The following is a 22,833-nucleotide window of genomic DNA, read 5'->3' on the forward strand; positions in this document are numbered from 1 at the left end:
CCCCCGCGCGGCGCTCCTTTGATTATTTCAGTACATGACGACAACCGAGGCAATTTAGCCTCTCAGCATGTTTTGAATGAGTGAACAGCTGTTTGCTAATGTTTTAAATATCGATCTCTTTGTATACAGCTTTGGCAGTGTAGTTTCTAATAAGAGACAAGCCAATACTGTGAGTAAATCAAATGGAACTGGAGTAAACACGAGGGGGGGCGGGGCGGGACGGGGCGGGGGGGGCCACGAGCAGCATACTGCAGATGACAGAGAAATGACAGAAAGTAAATTATAGGTCAGATTAGCATACCATCACTGAAGTGTCGCATATAGACACCGCGATATGCTGATATGTCACATCTGATTTATGAATATACCGTGTGTGTGTGTGTGTGTGTGTGTGTGTGTGTGTGTATAATAGGCATGTCATTAAAAACCCTCCGATAGCTGTGTACACATCAGGAGGTTCACCTGTCTAACAGAGATAATCGACAGCGTCCTTACACACACACAAACCTACAAACTTAATTTGCACACATCTGACAGGAGACACATATACGAGGGTCCATGCAAAAGAACCCTAGTCCAAGTTTATGAAGAGTTTTTAGAATATGAACCGAGTGAGTGAGTGTGCAGCACGTCCGCCATCAATGCGAGAACAGCTGGTGACTTTAATTCTCTCGTCAGCCCGCATTTGATCCTTGAACGTGGAGAGTATGAAAGACAGTTAGGGTTGTTTCATGTGTTACTTTGAGGTACATTAGTCTCGGCATTTGTGAGCGCAGAGCTGATGATTTCATTTGCAGCTGTTTTGAGTCTCTTCAGCGATTCAATAAGCTCGACTGACTGACGTTTAAGCCGCGCCCCTCACACCGAGTCTACACCGTTGCAATTTGTCACATCCAGCGACCTTTCCACCTCAGCCTTAAACGCATAAAAAAATAAACTAAACGATGCACAAATATGATTACACAACTATGCACATACACGCACACACATATCTGCCGATACGGTTGTATGATTTACATAAACGTGTTCCCAATTCTGGGGAATGTTTTGAGAGTAATCAGAGAGGACGAGAGGAGGACAAAGTAGGGAGCAAGCGGACTCATGGAAGGCAAGTGAAGTGATGCAGGGACGATGGAGGCAGATATGATGGAGGGGGGGAGGGGGTAGTAAAGCACAAGAGAGAGTGAAAGGCAGGAGGGGAAGGAAGAAGTAATAGAGCACAGAAAGAGATGGCCATGCCTCAGCAACAGTATGAACCCTGGGCTTGGGTCCCTGCCACACAGTTCCCCCTTGTTTCCTCTGATAAAGACAGAGCAGAACCAGACTTCTATTCCATTTTGTTCAATCATTTCCTTTCTATTTTTCTACTAACTCTTTTCCCCAGGTTCACATATGTACCTCATCTGTTTTTTGTTTTTTTTTTCAAAGTTCCCCCAAAAAACTGACTGATGGGAAATCATTTCTATCCCAGAGGGTAGTTCTTTTTCTTTTTGTTGCTCGCACATGCCTGCAGCTGTCTGAGATCATCTTTCTTTCCTTCCTCCCTTTATCGGGATGATATTCCTGGGTTGCAAGCATCAAGAGGTCACATGATCGTAAAGATAAATGACAAAATGCTGTCGTGGCGGTTTCTCAACTAGGATGAGAATCTGGGGCAAAAAAAAAAAAAGAGCTTCGCTTTTGAATCTCTACTGTATTGTTCTGCCTCGCTATAAATCAAGACTGCTGTCCACTTGATGTCCAAAACAAAAGTCTTAAGAATTCAACCAGAGTCGTATTGTTCCTAATAGTCAATTGCTATAGAGCATCGTTTGGCCTTTGATTTATTTACAGCAGGCAGCCTCTCTCTTGTAAACTCATCTGCATTCCCTTTGCCTTCCACAGAAGTGAGATCGCCATCTTCCCATCGCTGTTGCCGGCATGCTGAGGATGCTAATGGTTTGTTATGTTTAGCCTGACTTGCATCATTACCATAGAGTCAACAGCTCAGATTGAGGCACAGTGGAGCGTTCAGTCGACGTGTTTTCACTGCAGACAAATGTGGCTTCACACAGACTTGGCATCTGCTCGCTGTGTTGTGCCTAGTAGACATGTAATTCCTACAGTCTGCCTGCTCTATCATTCCCTTTTACAGTGATGCGATGAGGTAATGCTCAAGTATTTTGAGATAAAATGAAACAGAAGTGACAGAACAGCTTAAAAAAACAACAAAAAAAACATGACTTTAGCGATGCCGTGTGATATTCAGTTTGTTTTTATCTATGAACAGATTTGGATAGGTTTTTTTTTTTAGGGATGCAGGTTATGGTCCAAGTTATTATTTTTTATTTCAGTGATAATCCAGATTCAGGACTTATGGAAACATTGTGGAAAAGTGTGCTCTTTTCATTCCTAATCAAATGTATCCCCAGAAAACAACGAGAAAGCAGTGAGTCAATAACTGCAGATGATGACCCCATCGCCACTGCACGGCATGCGTCACATACTGCGGCTAACTGATCTTCAGAGAGAATGTGAGACGCGTTAGAGACAGACTGAGACCCACAGATGTATCAAGTGCACCCAGATGTCAGGCACGTGTAAACGCGTCTGTGTTTTGATGTCACATGTGTGAGCGGCGCTCCTCTGTGCCGTCAGTCAGTCAATCCAAGACACAGTCAGTGGATAGAGCCACGGCCGGGGCCCCGTGCCCTGTGACAGTGTCAGCAGAAGTTACAGTAACAATGGCTTGTGCTCCTGTTGCTTCTGACACATACTGTCAAGAAAATGGCCCCAGTGATTTCACCGAATAAAAACAGTTTAACCAGTGAATGATGTCTGTGAGTTCTATGGTCTGTCTCACACATAAGTGCAGCCCATACAGGCTTACACAGAGGGACGTAGCACAATCCCAGTCTGAATGGAAGTCTATGTCACTTGACTCACAACATCAGGAAACCTTCTCCAACCCGCTCTCATCCCGAGAGCGCCACATACTGCCGCTCTGTAACGTCCCTAACGACACACAAGGTGCCCGACCGCGTCTGAACGAGACACGCTGGCTTCTCAAATGACTTAATGTGTGTGTGTGTGTGCAAATTATAATCCCATTTAGAGGTAATAGACAATAAAGCATGGCACATATGAGGGGACACCAGCGTGATTGACAGCCCGTCCAAAAGGTGGCAGCAGGTGACATCTGTGAACCTCAGTCCTATACCAGAAGTAAATATGCCATCAAACATATTTTATGAGAGCATTTAGTGTCTTCATTCAAAGGGTTTATACCGGGTTTGGTGTAAATCAGTGTAACAATCCTTTACTGGGTCTCTAACATAAGGTGACCTGCTGTAGTCTTTTATTAGTGCTTTTATAGGCTCCATATAGTTTGTCCCTGTTGGCCTGCTGGACCTCTGACCGTGTTATTATTATTAATACACACAACTCATACTCAGGACACTGTACATAGCTTTATATCACACACACACACACACACACACACATGCACATACTTGTTCTATTTCCAGGGGGTTGGACAAGGACAGAGTCCCCTGTGTTGTCCTTGCTGAAGACCTTTGCTGTACACAGGCACAGGCTGGCCCCTGGCGAAACACACACACACACACACACTCACACACACACACACACACACACACAATCCCCTGCCAAACTCTCGCTGGGTGAATGATGATGGGGCGATGAGGGAAAGAGTGGGGCAAGTGAGATCAAGGGAAAGGAGAAGAGACTGCGAGAGAGAAAGCCATGGAAGAAAGCAGGGGAGATAGAGGGGAGAGACACAGAGTAAGGCTAAGGGTCAACAACGCTCTTGTCGCCACTAATGAGCTTCAACCCAGAAATAAAGAGGAAGAGGGAGATAGAGAGACAGATAAAGAGAGGGAGAAAGGACGACTATTCAGCTCCCTGATCGCTCCATTATCGGCCATTGGAGCTGCGGTAACCATGCTGTGGTTCCCGAGGATGTGGCGCTCTGAAGAGCGCGTTATCACCATAGCCACTATGACCGCGAACACACACAGGTTCAAACACAACAGGTGCACACACACACACACACACCCACACACACACACACACACACACACAGATTGTAAAGCATCAACTGCAGTGACCTTGTTCTGACTTTCCGTCTGTAAAATAGTGAACAGAGTGCAACAATCAACGGCGTTGGACTGTATGTGTATTACTTTATTCACCTTTGATGATTGTAAAGTTAATGTATGAGGAAAACTAAGTTGGGAAATGATCCTTGGCTACTTGAATAGAGCCTGATATCACCTCAGACCACTTTTAATTGGAAGGTTGTGGGTTCGACTCCCGGCTCCGTCTACATGTCAATGTGTCTTAACCCCATATTGCTTAATGTGTATGAAAATTGTGTGATAAAAGTGTGAGTAAATGACTATGAGAGGGTGAATGGCAAAAATTTGAATGCTGAAACCTTTTGCACTTTTACGTAAATAAATTGAATTCAATTATTATTGCCGAGGCACAGCCAGAAGGAGCCAGAATATAAATGGAATGTAATAGGAAATATGCTTGTTATAGCTATATTGTCATAAACAGTGAGCATTTGTATAATTAATTCATTTAATGTGTGTACTGTACATGAGCTTGTTTAGTGTTTTGATTACAGATGATATTATATTTTCATTTTGCATCAGAATTGTTTCTTATTATTATTATTGTGAACGCCGCTCCATCATAACAAAGACTTTTACTTTGAAATTCTGTGAAATATCATCATGAATATCCCTGGAATAGTGTGATTAGTGTGATTTTAAGTTACATATCTCTCACATGACTGACCCTCTTGACCAGACTAGATGCTCATTGGCCCTCCAAGTTATTAGAGTTTGAGACCCCTGTTTTACACCGTGAAGCAGTATCGATATTCAGCGGGGGAGTCGAATATTTGATCTCTTCTTCCAACTTTGAAGAATAAGCTGTTGAAAGAAAGACAGCACTACTTTTCTTTTCTTTTTCAAATTGCTTTTTAGATCATACATCACATCAAACACTGTATTATCAGGCTAGGTTCTCCACAGCAGTTAGCATTGTTCCTGTGCTACTGGTGTCCTACAATGCATGTGTGTGTACGTTTGTGTGTATCTCTCTGCCTCTCTCTGTTGTCAGTTCACTGCAGTGCAGTTTATGGGGAATGAAAGTAGCTACATCTGGCTAATCGACTCAAATTGTCAGCAGCTTGTTTTTCAAGCCTTCATTCATTTGCAAAGATGTAAGCAAACACTGAACGATCACATCGCGTTGAGAGGAGAAGACAGGATGGGCAAGTTATAGAGAGTGACTGAGGTAAACACAGAGGGAGAGAGAGAGAGAGAGAGAGAGAGAGAGGGGTTGTTTTCAACATGGCCTCCAGAGAGCCAAACGTCTCAAGCATCTCATCATCCAGCACTGGCATAAACACATTGCTCCAGTCCCATGGTGAATGAATGTGTGTGTGTGTGTTTCTCTGAATGTGTCTAAATGTGTAACTGCTCATGTGTGTGTGTGTGTGTGTGTGTGTGTGTTAAACATAGGCCCATGCCTCATTCCCATGTGAGAAGGAATAACGTTGAAGTGAGAGTTGTACCACTGAGACGCGTTGGCTGATGCAATGAACAACAGAACTTGCAGAGTGGAAAAAATGCATTTAATTAAGTGAGGGTTAGTGTGTGTGTGCTCCTCTTTTTAGAAAAAAGAACCAAGAATAGAGAGCGAGAGAGAGAGAGAGAGAGAGAGAGGCGCACACACACACACCACACACACACACACACACACTTCTGGCCATCTTCCAGGTATTTGTTGTGACTTGGCGTTGGAAGCGGAGAACAGCACTGGTTGGCCTTTAGTTCCCCCCAGTGAGCCAATATCTGCTCTCTAATTGGTTGTTAATGAGTGTTTGTGTGTTTGTGTGTGTGTGTGTTTGTTTGTCAGGGTTTATGAAAGCGAGAGAAAGAGGTTTTCTTGCAGTGACAAAAGCAGTGGGGAGTGAGGCGACGGGAACTTAAACATCTGTCTCACAGACCGGACCACTCAAAGCCTTGACCTGCTTCGGCACAAAGACACACACACACACACACTCTTTGTTGTGTTGTGTGAATGTGTGTGAATGACGATGAATGTGTGTCGACTGTGGAAAGTGTACGGCCTCTGCTAGACACCCACACATACAGAGAGCACTTGGTGCAGACATCTGGCAGCGCAGTCGGCTCCAATGGCAACAAAACTATGGGCACACACAGAAAAACCACCTTCTCTTACTACATGACGACCAACCTCAAAATGACACGTTTGGTTTCCGTCTCTTGTCGTCAAGTTACGGTTCTATGTGCTTTGGTCACTGTTATGGAGCCGTATTCTAATGAATGTGTCACTGTTGGACACACGGACGACGCTAATCAGACTGCTCAAGCATTTTTGATTTTGAAGCAACAAGAAAAGCAGATGTGAGAATAAACTCAGAGACACAGAGTCGATTGTAGATGTTTCCAAGTCCAAAATTGGAATGATTCTCAAATAGAATCAAAAGAATTCAACATGTTTCCTAATTAAATTAGCAAATGACTAAATTTATTTATAAGTCTGTGTTGTTTCCTTTGAGTTCCGGGAGCATTATTGATGGAAATGATCTGTGACAGTACCGAACAATCTCTTTCAAACTAAAATAGTTAGTGGAGAGGTAAAGTAATTAAATCTGCTTTATTTATTTGTTGTTCTGTTGTTTTATTTCTATATAAAATAATCACATGGAAAGAAAGCCAGATTCTTCTGCCTGAGAGCACGAGGTGCTCACATTTGTTTTTTCCTGTATTGTCCTGATTCTTGTATAAAGAGCAAAGCATCACTGGCCTCATTCTTTTATTTTCTTTTATTTCTATTTATTTCTTATTTGTTTGGCAAATGCTTTTCATTTTTCTGCGAGTTCAAATGTGGAGGGAAAGCACCACAGCATCTCAGCAGCTGTTGTTTTGGCTTGGGTGGAATGAGGAGCAGTACGATGGAGATGGAGGAAGAGCCTGGCAGCAGGGAGCTGTGCTCTGGTGGAACGAGAGAGCTGCAGGCGAAGGAGAAAGAGAAAGAGACTCCGGCCTCGGAGGACATGGGTCAGAGGAATAGCTGGGATGCCAAGAGATCAACATTTATTTTGCAGCTCGATTTATTCCACATTGTTGCTCTGCTCATTCCTTACACATACTTAGGTCCTGTGGATGTTTTCTTTCATTCTTTCAATTTCTTTCCCCCCTTTATCTTTCTTTATTTACTCTCCACCCTCCCCTAATTGTAACCAGATGTGTCGGTGTGTGCTGAGACATAAATCTGATTAACAAGACACACAAAACCTAACTGACCTGCAACCTGTGAGCGTCTGTGAAAACAGAGATCACGGTACCAGTGGTTGATTTTGACACTTGATAGCACATCACACATGAAGTGTGTGTGTGTGTGTGTGTGTGTGTTATTTCTTTCTACTTGTTGTGAGTAACGCCGAGAAAACATGTGTCTGTGACATTCAAATCCTTGTCAAATGAGTTCACACAATGCTGATTAAGCCCGGCGACACAGGAAGTGATCTGGAGGATTTTGAGAGGAATCTCAGAAAAGTGGAAGAAGAGACGGCTTCCAAGTATATCACGTACAAGAAACATCTCAGTTTCTGGGGAAAAGAGCAGGGGTTTAGGGTTAGGCATGGAGAAGAAGTGAGGTTAGGGTTAGGGCCAAGATGACCTGGTACGGCCATATAACAAGTAAAAAAATGTCACGGTAAAGGCCATATTTCGTAGGCGTTGACGGCTATATTATTCAGCTAAGTGCTTGGTCATTAGTATGTCACTTCCAGCACCACATCCTCCACCATGGATGAAGGCAACAGCAACATTGTGCTAGTAAAGAAAGAGGGCTGAAGGACTAAGGACTAAAAGTCAGTTCTACTCCTCAAACCCAGTCAATCAGCAGTTTGACTAGATAAATAAAAAAAAAGAAAGAAAGAAATATGATCAATATTATATTATGATCTGTCCCTGACAGGTACGCTCTTCCTCACCAACCTCCTTCCTTCAAAATAAGGATCCACACACACACACACACGTGCGTGGAGCGTCATCAGTCACACTCTATATACTTTGGAACACCTTGAAACACTCTTATGGGATAATTGATTTTAATTAGAGAGGTTAAACAAGGTGGCTGAATCATGAATGTGAGCCTGTTGCTTTAAGTGGCCGCACCGGTGACTCAGAAAACAAGGCGGCGCGCATTTAAACTCACTGCCAGTCTCGTTTGTCGGGACACGAGTCTCACGGGAACATTTTCTGGGTCATCGTTTTCATGAAGGTGCGGAGAAAAACAAAATGCACCGCGTAGAGGGAATCCCGTGGAGATTGAGACAGAGAACTCGGGGAAGAAAAGCTGTGGTGTCAGTTGGCCATATAGGTTAATGTGCCACAGTGGGACAGTAGCTCACTTCAACTCCAGACTGATTTCCATGAGGAGGAGCTCCAGGCAGCTGTAGCGGGTTTTTGTTCCTGGCACAGCAGATGTTTGACAGAAGTGACGAAACCTTTTGCGCCACGTCGGCTTTAATTCACGCTGCTTGTCGCGACTGAACATGGAATCGTGACGTTGTCATCATGTCAACTGAGGTTTCCACATGTCAACCACCCTCAGGACAATCACTTGATGCTCTTGCTTTGTGACCACTTGCAAACATTTGAAATGAATTACTGCTACTGTGAACAGGTCAACGAGTGAAAGCGATCTATATTAGTTCTTCTCACTCTTACATAAGCAAAGGAGCCGCACTGCGAGAGGCAGACGTGGCAGTTTTGCTTTGAATCACTGACTAAAATGTATTTATTATGTTTAATAATTGTGCTTCTTATTAAGTAAATCATGTTATAACTTATATCACATTCTCATCCATTGTCTACCACTTTATCCTCACAATCCCAGCTGATGCTGGGCAAAATACAGCGTGTCCAGTTAACCTGTGCATCTATTTGGACATGTGAGAGGTCTGGTGTGGGACACAGCATTTGTAATTAGTCGTCTTAAAACAACACCTGTCTGTCTGTCTGTCTGTCTGTCTGTCACTCACATAACTTGGCAGGTAACTTACTAAAGGCACCAGTGTGTGCAGTGCTGACTTTGACATTGTTTGGATGAAAAATTTGCAAGAGATATCGGTAAAAAAAATTGGACTCTAACATAGAGTTGACATTAGAAGTCCAGTGTTTATCAGTTGGACATGAAGGTCAGAGTTGCTTGTTGTACGTATAAATAAGACACTATTTGATGTTTTGACATCTGCTTTACGTCACCTGTACAACTGCATTTAACTCCAACCGTGATCAGTCTTCTCTCCAACAGATATCATTACATCAGTGACAGGAGTTACACTGTCCAAGTCAATCTTACATATTCACCAATAATTTAAAATTATACCCTTCTTTCTGCCCTGGGTCAGCTGGGATTGGCACCAGCGTTCCCCGCAACCCTCATGTGGAGGATAAAGTGGTAGACGATGAATAAATGAATAATTAGGTTAGGTAGAAACATGAAAGACAGTGTAAAACTTTTGGGTCGGAGACACATCTGGTACTTTTAGCCTACATTTTTCTAAATGTGGGCAAACATCAAACTTGGGATTCGGCCAAAATGTTCTTTCTGTGTAACACGAGCCAGATGATGCTCTTCAAGCTGCACCGTCCATCTGAGCACTGCAGACTACAATCTGTGTAATCTGAATTAAAGCCTTTCCTGTGAGCCATAATCCAATTATTACAGACCACTACAGGGATTCAGTCAAACACTGGAGCTTGTAAAATACTGTAATGCCGAGTATTGTGTGCTCACAATGAAGCTATAGAGACACAGGTTGAACTTCAGCGGTAAGGAGCACACACAGTACAATGTCATTCACAGTTTAACCAAATGATGCGACAAGGCTTTTGTTTTTGGATGGCTGTAAAAACAAAAGTTGCATATTATAGGAAAAGGAATTATTATCATTATTATTATTATTATTATTATTATTACTACAGGAAGTACTTTTTTGACATGAATGGAATGAATGCATGTCCAACTTTCAAGAAACTCAAATAAAGCCGCATAGACATTTTTCTCCATATTTCCAACATTAGCAGTCTATGCCTTACACAAAAATGTGATTGATCTCATCTCTCATTACAGTCTATTGAGCAGCTCACACAGAGACTGGATGTATGACCACATAAACAAGCACATAAACAAATTCATGTTTGGCTTGACCCCCCCCCTCCCCCCAAAGCATAGGCCTGTAAACTCATTATAGATGCCCACGAACCAGATGAATGAATATTTACGCTCTCCATTAGATACTGCAAGGTCAGCAGTTTGTGAATGTGCTGCACAGATTTGTATTGACCAGCGCAGGTTTGTACAAACGGGAGGAAGTTTGGTGGCTTTCTGACCCAGTAAAGCAGTCTTGAAAGATCTGAATTTGATTTCCAGGACTCTGATAGCCCTTTCACGCCAGCACAGCCTCGTTAGCTCACAAAGCTTTAAGGCTGAGCAACCGCAAGCTCCAAAAACACTCCAAATCCATAAGATGCGGACACCCTCATGAGTCTACAGCAGCCATTAATCCATTTTGTCATGTGCTAGTGTTAACAAAGAACACCACTGTGCAGTAAACGTGGTTCACAGGCACCATTGATAGAATCACACACATTTTCCCATTGAGAATTTACTATAAATTAGGAAGGTTTCACAGCATGATGGGCCCCGTGTGAGTCAGCCCGAGGCGGAAAATATCACAAGACAAAACCATACGTGGATGCGTTACAGCTGAAGTCATTAAAATGACTTGAGGCACGCTATGTACGTACTATTTTGCAGAGTCATGCATCAAAATGTCTCAGGGGGCAAGAGGGAAAAATGCACCTCATCAAAAAAGGGGGGTTCTCCCGCTAGACCGCGCTCTCGACAGCGTTTGACAGCAATTCACCTCAGCACTGCGTGTATTTATCACTCCACCGACACGGAAATTCATCTTTACAAATGACCGAATCTCCCACTGAGTCATAGAAATTTGAATTCTTTAAAGCCGGAGGGAAATCCTACCTTTAACCTGAGATAACAGCATGTGTTTTCAGTCGTCTCACCTGCTCCGACAACAAAAAAAACCCGCCGCAAAGTGCGGACGACAAGCTGAGCGACGCGGGTTCTTCATGTAGCGTTACATCAAGTTTGTGAACGCCTCGGAAAAAGACCTCGCGGTGGAGTTGACTGGCGACAACTACATCGATGACTTGATATTGGATCTGATAGGTGCTTGGTGGAGTGCCATCTTATTTAAAGTTGTACCTTGAAGTATTTAAATAAATAAATAAAACTACACAAGCTTTCCAAAGACAAGCTGCATGAGCACACGCTTACGTAATGGAATTGTGTACATGTGAGGTAGTCCTTCACAGTACAGTGCTCCTTTGAATGTTTTACATCAAATACTTCCCTAGTAACTCTTTCTTTTTTTCCTATTTGTCCAAGCTCAAACTGTAAACCTCAAAACTTTCTACGTGCTAAATTACCACAACTGGGCTTCAGTCTTTCAAATCATACGGAACTACACAATCTAGACACAACACTGCACACGTTTCTAAAGGATAAACCCTTTTCTGGGTCACTGCACATCAGACATGGTGTTAAAATGCATCAACTCCCCGAACAGATAACATTTCTATATCGCATAGTTAAGGAAATATCAGCGAGCATGATGTAAAGCACGGCTATTAGAGACACCCAGCAGGTCCGGAGCACGACGCAATGTGGGTGATCCATTCACTGAAGCGCAAGCAAACAGTAATGAGACTGAAAATACAATAGAGAGATAGAGAGAATAAAGAGAGCTGCCCCACACACACACACACACACAGTCACCGTCCACCTGGAATAAAGCATACAAAATGGCACAGAAATAGACTATATATTGTTGGCCAGCAGTGATCAACACTGATAAATATTAATAAACGCTATTATGCTCTGAGAAAAAAAAGGCAAGACAGTGAGCGAGAGAAGAAATGAAAAGACAGAAGGGGCAGAGAGAGAGAGAGAGAGAGAAAGAGAGAGAGAGACATGGGGACAGAGGGAAATGACAATAGTCAAGTATTTTTGCAATATGTTATTGCAAGCAGTTTTGCCGTCGATCTCCACCTGGTGTTTTGCAGACAATGCGGACTCCCATGTGTGCACACACACACACACACTTCTTATTATCAGCATGTTTTCGCCATTGTTTTGCTCCTCTTCTTCAGAGGCCAGGATAAGAGGTGGGCACACACACACACAAATGAAGAACACAATGAAAGAAGGAGAGATGCAGGAAAAAAAAGGAGATAAGGTGAGCTCTAAACACACACACACACACACACGTAGACAAAGAGAAGATAGTCTCTCTCTCTCTCTCTCTGTGTGCTTGAATCACTCTCATTAGTCATGCTGAGGCTGTAGCGTTGCTGGGTCGGCCTGCTTACAGAGCTGTAGAACTGGATGGCAGCCCACAGCCAGCGAAGGTCACCCACCGCTCAGTTTTAACTCCCACAAGACCAACGCTGGCCTATTCCTTATAATGAGTGAACATAAAGAGGCACAGGGACAGACCTACAGGGTGAGACACACCCCATGGTTGTGCTAATGAGCGGGAGAATATCCTCACCCACACTGAGGAGAGACACGGGGAACACCTCAGACACAAAACTGCTGTTGCTGCGCTTGCTGAAGAATTATAAGACCCACTGGGGAATTTAGGGATTTAAAATTCTAAGCGCAGTCACATGTGGGAAAAGTGCAAATACAAATGATTTGTGTGTTTGTAGGTGCAGTCGGTCTGTTATCATACACCCTGAGTCAATGAGCAAGTAAAGAAATCAAGCGTTGGCAGAAATGACTTTGATCTTCCATCTTAAAGGTGACATAGAATGCTTGTATCACACATATGTTAGTTATGGAGGTCTACTTATACTTATATATTAACTTGTTTTCATGGTTAAAAACCTCCTAATCGCTGCAAACGAGCCGATCAAAATATCTCCTCACTGACGCTCTCGTCAGCCGCGCTGTTTCAGACCAAAACCACACCCCCAGAATGTGGACTGTGTTGTGATTGGCCAGCCAACGAGAGCTTTCCCACTGTCCTGTGATTGGCCAGGTACCTGGAAGTGACGTAATAGATAGGCCAGCTCTCAGATACACAGCTCCCCCTCTGGCACGGTGGATGCTCTGCATCTCAGCAGCTACAACGAGAGTAGTTCTTCTTCTTCTGCGGTTTGATGTACGCAACTGGATGTGCCCGGACTAGTGCCCGCACCAGGAGGCGCTGCGGTGGTGAGAGGAGTGGTGAGGATTTTTGACGATCCGCTTCGCAGAGCCCAGGAAAACAATACAACACTATTTTCTCAGCAGTGGCTGAACTGTTTGTTCTGAAACTTTAGGGTTTCATAAACGAGTTAATGACGCAGATACACACACAAACGCAGCGTTAATTGGAGCTTCCGGTCTATGTGGGCTTTAATTTGTCGACAAAATGACGCGCCACAATCCCACTGTGATTCAGCCAATGACAGCGCAACTCGTATTTTTATATTTACACAATGTACCCCACAATCTGGCAAACACTGTGGACTCAAAACAAACCAATTGTGTCACAGAATAAAGCGTTATTTTACGGGGTTTTTTCTGTTTCAACACAATATTTTTCTTTCTTTCCAGAATACTTCATTTTGTTTGTACACTGACCTATTGCAGGTACATAGTGTGAAGATATGTTGTGCTTATTTGGGTAAAGTGTGTAGAAATGTGCAGGTCTGGCACTGAAAACTGAAACCTGATTTCATTTTGATGTTGGCTGCAAACCCAGCTAAATTTACCTGGATTAACCACCAGCTGTTTCGGGTTTTCACTCTTTATTTGTCAGCTGTGGACGCCGCGCGAGCGCCAATTTCCTTATTTGCATTGTGACTGATCTGTACCATGAACATACCTTGAACTGCACAGAAAGTAAATTCCGTGATTACGGGTTCAAGATCTCACATATGTCACTCGCTACCACTGGAAAGATTTAAATCATGCTGATCCAAAAGGCTTGTGCATGACTTACAGTGTGTGTGTGTGTCCTCCCATTCCAGTAAATCACTCCGAGGAGGAGAAGTGCAATGTTTAACAAACGCATCAATCAGTGAAAGAGCAGATTTAATAGTTGAGCACAAGCAGACCTTACTTGTAAAGACTGAAGTGACACTTTGTTGCCTTTAGTTTAGTTTTTTCCCCCCCACGTTTCAGTCCATTTCCATTTCTATTATCACATTTCTCACTCCGGCTAGTGTCGTCTACTTAATTATATTAAAACAGTGATCTCCATTCACACATACAGCATATGCAAAATGAGTTTCTACTTGACAGTGACCTCGCCGCATTTTGAGTGAGGACATCGGCTGCATCGAAACAAGTGCTCCTACTCAACCGGCGTGATGCGGCGCCTTCCCACATGATGTTCATTTTCTAAAGGCTGCCAGTGAAAGAAGTGAGAGGTGCTGAGAAGTTAATAATGCTATTTACACATGTTTAAATTGTTGGACTTTAATCCGAAGTTGGGTGTGGACCTGCAACTTGTGGTTTTTGTCACTCTTAGCTAATGGTGCCTATTGAATTTGAATATGCATGCCTGTGCACACTTTGTGCACACGTTGTAATTGGTCCCACATTTTTAGGATTGTTAAGTAGTTTTAAGTGATCTACAGTTCGGTCTCTTCCTGTGACGGCACTATGGCCAGTCAGTGGCCGGGAGTCTGACCAGTCATCGCATAGTACCTACTCAGCACTCTCGCAGGAGCAGGTACTAAAAATAGTACCTGGTACTATGCTAGTGGAAACGCTACTTAAACTGTGGCGTGGCGTGGCGAGACGAAGCGAGTAGAGCCGGTGGAAGTACGCCATTAGTGTGGAGGAAAGAAGACAAGGGTCAATAACCAAGACTGTGTGTGCTGAGGAGGAATTACCTCTGCTACACGCGCTCCTTCAGACGGGCGGAGCACTGCGACACATCTCCATTTCACACTGAAGTCTCAGAATGTTGGCAGACTCGCTTCGTTGGCAAATTACCATTTGATCTGCATAAAAAGAACTACCGTATGTTTTAGGATTTCTTTTTTTGGTCATCCAAATTCATTGGCCAACTGGAGTGTTTCCTTCCTATCATGAAATGTTATATATTCTGGATGAGGAACAGTCATATTTTTGTGTTTTTATAGTTTAGTGTGTACAACAAAATGTTATTCTAATTTTTCCCCCCAGAAAAGTGTGTCACAGTATCAGGTATTGAGTTGTGGCATGGATGATAATGTTAGAATCCTTCAAGGTAACATACAGAATACATTCATGTGCTCAGTATGAGTTGCGGCTCCTGAGCGTTTGGCAGGAAGCTTGGAATTGGACTGATTCCAAGTTCATTTCACACAGGTGTGGAATTGTGACCATAAAGTCCCTCACTTTAGTGGCCACAGTCCTGATACAAGTGATACGTCATTGTCATATATATAAAAATATCATCATAATATCGTGATGATGAACGTGAGAGACAGATTTATGTTTTCACACTAATAAAAACTTCATTCAGAGCATTTTCTTGAAACGATCTTCTCACATGTTGATGAAGTTTGATAGATTCCAGGTAGAGCGCAGTGTCTGAGTGTTGACTGACTGACCCGACCTTGTCTCCATAAACGAGCCCATATGAAAGGTTCCACATGACACCGGCGCCGCGGCAACGAGCTGTCACCACTCCCGTCAGGAAACATTGAACATGTCTGTACAGGGAGATGATAAATTCATCACAGCGGCGTCCCAGAGCGAGCGCTGCCGACGCGACCTTGATCGATTGTAAGCAGGACGACAGATGGCCATAAAGGACAATCATGTGACTCTGCGCTCATTAGCATAATGACGTGCATATACAGTAGACTTCAGGCCATACGGCCACGCGGTGCTCGCACAGCAGCAGTGGGCTCGTGACAGAGAGGTAATGTTGTTACTGTCTCACATACGCTGTGACACTTTTAAAGGGGGAATTTAATTAGTGACTGTAGCAGCAGCGTACGCTGAGTACGCTTCCTGTATTAGATGAAACACTGTTGCTGCTGAACTCCAGCCACAAAGATCATATATACATATCTATATCTATATCTATATATATACATATGTATATATATACATACACATATATATATATATATATATATATATATATATATGCACATATATATACATATACATGTATGTATATATATACATACACACTTGTATGGTGCAACCTAGAATATGGCTGGGAAAAAGATTACAGCTAAATTTGACATGTGCTAAAATTCATTTTCAGTACAAATAACAGGTGAGATTGACGGACATGTCTTTGATTTTACGGCTATCTGGTTGTAAAACCAGAGCATTGTAATTAAATGTGTGACTTGTTGATGTGGTTGGATTCAAAAAGGAAAGTGCACCAAATCTTAATGGGTATCCATCCAAAGTGTGTCAAGACATTTAAGTGAAAATCACAGATTTTAAGTTTGTGGTAATGGCAGCAGAAAAGTCAGAGGCCCACCAAAGTGAGTCAGATACATTTCCTGGCAACCAAGAAAGCCTGCACAACATTTACTTCCAGACCATCGAGTTGATGTCGGATGTATCCTCTGAGACTTGTATGTACGGCATTCTTCATCACTCTGCTTCCTTTTGTTTCATTGCATTGTCTCTTCCCTCACATTGTGTTTCCAGATCACATCCAAGCACTGGCTTTACACACTAAGTCACTCTATACCTCATCAGTCAACAGAAAGTCAAGGAAAGGGCAGAGAGGGACGGTGGAAGAGGAAATGCACGAGAGAGGCAGACAAGAGGGAAGAAGAAAGAGGGGCAAAATGAGCAAGATTATAAAAATGAAGGGGGTTAAAGGTCAGAAATTAAAGACATAAAGGTCAGGACGGCTTGGGGTGCTGGGGTGAAACAGAGTCTGAAGATAAAAGAAGAAGCGGAGGGACAATGGGGGTTAGCAAAATGAAAGAAATTCTATGCAAATGACGGAGCTACGGAGTGAAAGACATGGAAGAGGAAGAGAGGATGTGGTAGACGGTGGTGGAGATGGAGACAGAGAGGTGAAGTCCAGAGATTTATGGCAGGTTGTTATGGAGCACCGACTGAATAACAGAAGGTGAGAGCATGTGAATTATTCATGACGATACAGGTCTGCGTGTGTGCGTGCAAATTAGTTTCCTCTTTAGGACCTTTTCTGGCATACACACTGACCTTATCAGGACCAGCAGTCCTCATGGAGACCAAAACCTGGTTCCAATGAGGCAGAGACGAGGCTTTGTTTAGGCTGTCCAAATGACAGGAAGTCAATGCGGTGTACTAAGAAGAATAGCTGCACAAGCAAAGTGTTGGTGTGTGTGTGTGTGTGTGTGTGTGTGCGTGCGCGTGAGGGAGGGAGAGAGAGAGAGGGAGACAGACAGAGGGAGAGATGTAGGAGACAGCAGGTGAAAACACACACATGCACATCTATGAGGAAAAACAATCATTACACAGCCTGTTCATTTAGTCCTTTTAGTTCCCCTTGATTAATACTCCCACAAAACAGATGGGAGCTCAGACAGACAACTGTCCTGTCCACAGACTAAAGACGCGTAACTCCTGCAACAGTGGAGACATTTTAATGTCAGAAAATTCAATTCACATTTGGGAAAAACCTCCCTTGAGCTCCTCTCAGTGTAAGAAGAGATTTTCTTCCTACAGTGCGAAAGCACATTTGAGCATTTCTTTTAATTCCCCATTTGGTTCATATGAATTCACACTGCTATGTTTGTGGATCAGTACTAACCACCAGGTGCCTTTCTGAATGAAAATAATGTATTTTGTACATCAATGTTCTGGATTCACATACGTTTCTATATAATTAATGTATTAATTAATGTATAAATGTATCAATGCACGTTAGACAATGTGTGGGATATTATATAGTTTGCCTTCTTGGTGCTACAATTTTGAATAACAGTCATGGAAGTTAAATCTAAACAGTTAAAATTAAGATTTAGACCCCAAGAAAACATACGTAGGATAATAAAATGCATATTTTTACTCATCAAACATAAAACTTGTCTTGTCTCGTCGTGTAAATGTGTTTTTTTTCATGGTGTTATAAGGCAGGATTGGAAATACCACCGGGCCAACACTGACATGGCACTAAATGTGCAAACCCACCTACACTAGAGTTGCTTTGGCTTGAACTTAAGTGGAAAATATTACTTTATTGGATTTAAGAATTTGATGAGAGTCATCTTTCCATTATTCAATCAACCAGGGAAAGTCAGACGGATGCACAAGCAGCTTTTAATGATTTGCCATCCTGTCTGGGTGGAGATGTTGATGAGGGTGTACAGTCGACGAGACAGCATGAGGGTGAAATGTATTTAGCAAGTGGAAATTTAATTAAACATGTAAATGCTTGGCTGATGTTGGACACCATAAACATGAACCATTTGAGAGTGTCTGTCATTCTCTCACTCTGTTCTCTCTCTCTCTCCTAAGGTCACTAACGTCCAAAGAGTTGTCAGCATTTTCAACGACTAAATGAATAAATGGAGCTAATGTTTTCCAGACACGCTTGGTTTTAACACACCCTAAACCCAAGACCACTAAAATGCTTTTGGCAAGGTGCAAGGTACAGGCAGGAAGTTCACTATTCAGCCGAAGCCACACAAGCTCACTAAAACTGACACTTATTATTTCAGGAACCAGAAACTGCACTTAAAATGTTTAAAGTGACATTGTGAAAAAGCCTATTGTTTCTTCACAACTGTAAACCATCTTATGCACCATCCAAACCACAAACAACACTTCCAAGAACAATGCTATAGCTAATGCAATGCTTTCATTCTCATGAAGATCATGGGGGGCAAAAGCAACTCTTTTTGAGGCAGGAGACACACTGGACCATTCGCTGATATAACAGCGCGTACATACGGCATATGGACAATGAACTATTCACACACAGTGGAGAGTAGCTTGGAATCTCCACGTAACCTAATCTGCACACACTGGGATTGTCACCTTTTTATCCGAAATTCATACATACATATTTATATATATATACATATTTATATATATATATACACACAGATATATATATATTATATATATATGTATGTATATATATATATATATCTGTATATCTATCTGTGTATATATATAGATATATATCTATAACTATATATAGATAGAGATATAGATATATAAACCTTAAAAACTGGCCTAGAAGCCCATCAGACAGTTTGAAGCAATTATCAATTTGTCCAGCAGAGGGCATTGCGAGTGCAGCTTGGTCTGCAACCATGTTCTTTTGCTAAGTAGGACACAAACAAGCTGTCACACCGCCAAAGCATCTGAAAAGTGGCCATGGACGGTAAAGTTACTAAAATGGTTGGTTGTTATTTTTCTTTCCTATGAGGCAAATGTGCTAACTAGTGCAACACCACTGCTTCCCGGCATAAAATACAAATCGAAATCACTCACCGAGTTGATGCAGATGAGCTCCTTGTTGAGCAGCCATGGCAGGGAGAGTTTCCCTTCTCCTCTGTAGCACGACTGAATCCTCTCCTTAATCTTCTCCTTTATCCGCCTCATTGTGAACAGACACAGAGCTGACTCCTTGGGCGGTTTGGCTCTGTTCTTCTGACCCTGGGCGAAAACAGTAAACAGAACCTCTTCATGCTCCGGAATGCCAAGCGAACGGGCCAAACGGGCCCCCGGCCGGGCGAGATAAGCATCCTGAACTAAGCGGTATTCCACTCCGTCCTTGGTGCAGCCGATGGGGAACTCGATGTAGGAGTAGAACTTGGGATCGTCAACACATAGACGAACAATCTTCGAGGTGAAGAACTGTTCACTGCTTGCATCTGGCGAGGTGAGCTGGGTGTCAAGCTGTAAGGTGAGATAATACACAAACTGCTCGCTGTGGAAGCCGTAGATGTAGTAGATGTCAAATGCTGGGAACTTGGAGAGTGTGTCGGAGGGAATCTTGAGCTGCGAGGAAACAAATTCATCCTGGTACACGAAGCTGAACATATCAGCATTCTCCTCGTTGGACATTAACTTGCGGCTGGACAGTGTTGGGAAGTACTCAGATTTCCCATCAATTGGCGTGCCAACAAACAGCTTCCCACCTTCACCGAAAATATCCGGAGCGATCACAACACCCGACATGGTGCTTGCTTCAGCAACACTGGAAAGATAATGCTCTTTACGATGGTGGGGCTCACCGAGTTTAAACAAATCATCCAGACGCAAGAACTGGCAAATTCCCTGGGAAGTACTTCCACAGGCAATTAAGCGGTTGTGGGCAGCATCGAGTAGGAGGAGTTTATTGACATTGGAGGTTTGCACCAGCTCGTGGGGGCAGGACTGGACACCAGGCGGAGGGTAACAGCGAGGGTTGTCTGTCACAGGGCCGGTGACATGGCTCCTCAGCTTGGTGAGGTTGCTGGAAAGCTTAAAGATCCAGTTGACAGCACCCAGGTAAACCTCTCCCGTGTAGTTGTGGACCACCAAATGTGTGAGGCCTCCTTCAGGTGGGGCGAAGGAGAGGAGGGGGGCGGACGAGGAAAGGGTGGAGGTGGAGGTGGTGGAGGAGGTCATGGAAAGGGAAAGGAGTAGATAGAAGACAGGGAGGATGAGACGGGGTGGGTTCAGGTGGGAGGACATGGCAGTGAGGGGAGGGGAGGAGTGAACGTGTGGGTGTTAGTGTGTATCTTTGACTGTGTAATCCTCCACAGTGTCAGTCAGGGCGTTAGAGGACTGCAGGGAACGACGGTACAAAAGAAGAGTTTCCAGGCGATGGTCTTCCTTTTCTTTCCTCCTCTCTCCGCTGTTATCTTTTTACAACATCATCCCCTCGATCTTCAGCCTCGTCTGTTGCCAGTCCTGGAAAAAAAAAAGAAGCAGACCAGTCTCAGCAAACGCACGTGTCAATATATTCATGAAGAAAACATGTTCATTTGTCTTCATTGAAATGAAAGGAAACTTAATATTCGCCCACGGACTCAGACTCAGAGGCTTCAGTGCTGAAAACCAAAAAAAAAAACTGATGTCACTATCGGCTTTGCTTTATTGACTCCTGGACTCTTGACTTGCACTTCTCTGTGGAGTGCATCTTTTAAAAGAAGACAGGGCCAAATATTGCTCCCCTCCGTATCGATTGTCTGGAGGTATTAAAAGATACGGCAGACAAAGTGCAAATGCGCACACAGAAATCCATACGCACCTTGATTATACACAAAACACACCCAGTTACATAAATGTGTGTAAAGGTAGTAGAAGATGTAAAAGTAGGTGTATGAAACACGCAGAGGGAAAACGAGATGCACACTACATAGCACAAGATAAAAAAAAAAAAAACACACGCGGTGAGCCACTGATGTGCAGCATTGTGATAGCAGCTAAACATCCATAAATTACCAGCAGGGCTGCAGGGAGAATTCTACAGTATATTTACAACAGAGCAACAGAGCAGAGAAATACAGGCCTGTTTCTAAAAGAGAGAGGATGGAGGGAGAGGAACAGCTCAACTCAGTAAAACAGGAGAGACAGTAAAAGCTCTTTGGCTTTATAACTCTTCAGTATGATGTTCGATAGGAATGAGCCACTCAAAAATCATTGTATAAGACAATGGGCGAAAAAAGAAAACACAAAAGGAAATACTTGCACCATAAGGGCTGTAATCATATCAGCTCTGTGGACTTCATTTAAGATAAATGACGAGAAAAGCAGTCGAAATGTAGATAAAAAAAGCAGCAGCAGCAGCATTTTAACTGAGCTCATGCTGTGAGCTATTTTCTCCCTTTATCTTAGCAGAATATCTGTTACACAGCTGGAGCCGCATTTTTCTGAAAAGGCTGGATGTATGGCGAGGTGATAAATGCATCAGCACAGATATGTTAGAAACGGCAAAGTAGTTTAAAAGATGAAGGAATGACTGTGTGAGATTGATAATGGTATCGGTAGATTATTGTTGTGGTATCAGTGTTATATACGTAAAGAGAAGCGATGGTGGGAGAGTTTGTTACAATTGAAAATAGAGGGAAATAAGTCTGGGGAAGATCTGATAAGCAAGTTTACCATTTGATAAAAACAGGCAAACTCTTAAAAACCATAGCGCTAAATGCACATAACTTCATCAGCAGCATAACTGTTACTACTTTTTTTTTTGTTTTTACTTGCTTAAGACAAATAAAGTGCTTACAATGTTGAGTTACATTACACTATTACATACACTGAATATAGGGAGTGGGTATAAGCCATTGGCTGAATGTCTCAAATGCCATTCTATTCCCCCTTCCACCACTGGAAACATCGTCATGCTCCACTTGAGCAACCTACACAGTGAAAATCCAAAGTTTTGCATAGATTACGACTGTGCAACCACGCAGTCAAAATATTCTCTGCATCTGCTGTGCAGAGAACTATAGCTGTTTCAACAGCAGTTCTTGCCTCCCCGTGTGCAAATGTCCCGCTGCTTGGCCACGCTCAACATGACAGATTGGTTTAAAGAAATACAAACAAGCCAGAAACATTTTCACCCTCTTAAGCTGAATGATAATGGGTGCATGCAGCAAAAATCATCCTCCTGCGCTGACACAGCACTGTGGAGACAGGACTGAATATGCAAGACTTCACCGAAATGTAATCAACCAAGCAGCACAGCACCATTTCTCTCTGTTCGTGTTTCTCTGGCTGTAAGCTCCATGCACTGTTCTGCATGCT

At 43.0% G+C, this 22,833-nt stretch overlaps 1 protein-coding gene across 2 annotated transcripts in view; it reads right to left on the reverse strand.

The window, feature by feature from the left end:
- LOC122776787 (plexin-A1-like) overlaps positions 1-22,833 on the reverse strand; it is a 239,030-nt gene that overhangs the window by 183,024 nt on the left and 33,173 nt on the right. For both annotated transcript variants that reach the window (XM_044037510.1, XM_044037509.1), the window contains exon 2: positions 19,588-20,994. In XM_044037510.1, coding sequence (XP_043893445.1) covers positions 19,588-20,775 — 1,188 coding nt within the window. In that variant the 5' untranslated portion in view covers positions 20,776-20,994. The remainder of the gene's footprint in view (positions 1-19,587; positions 20,995-22,833) is intronic.

The sequence above is a fragment of the Solea senegalensis genome, linkage group LG11, assembly GCF_019176455.1.
Source record: "Solea senegalensis isolate Sse05_10M linkage group LG11, IFAPA_SoseM_1, whole genome shotgun sequence".
Classification (NCBI taxonomy): domain Eukaryota; kingdom Metazoa; phylum Chordata; class Actinopteri; order Pleuronectiformes; family Soleidae; genus Solea; species Solea senegalensis.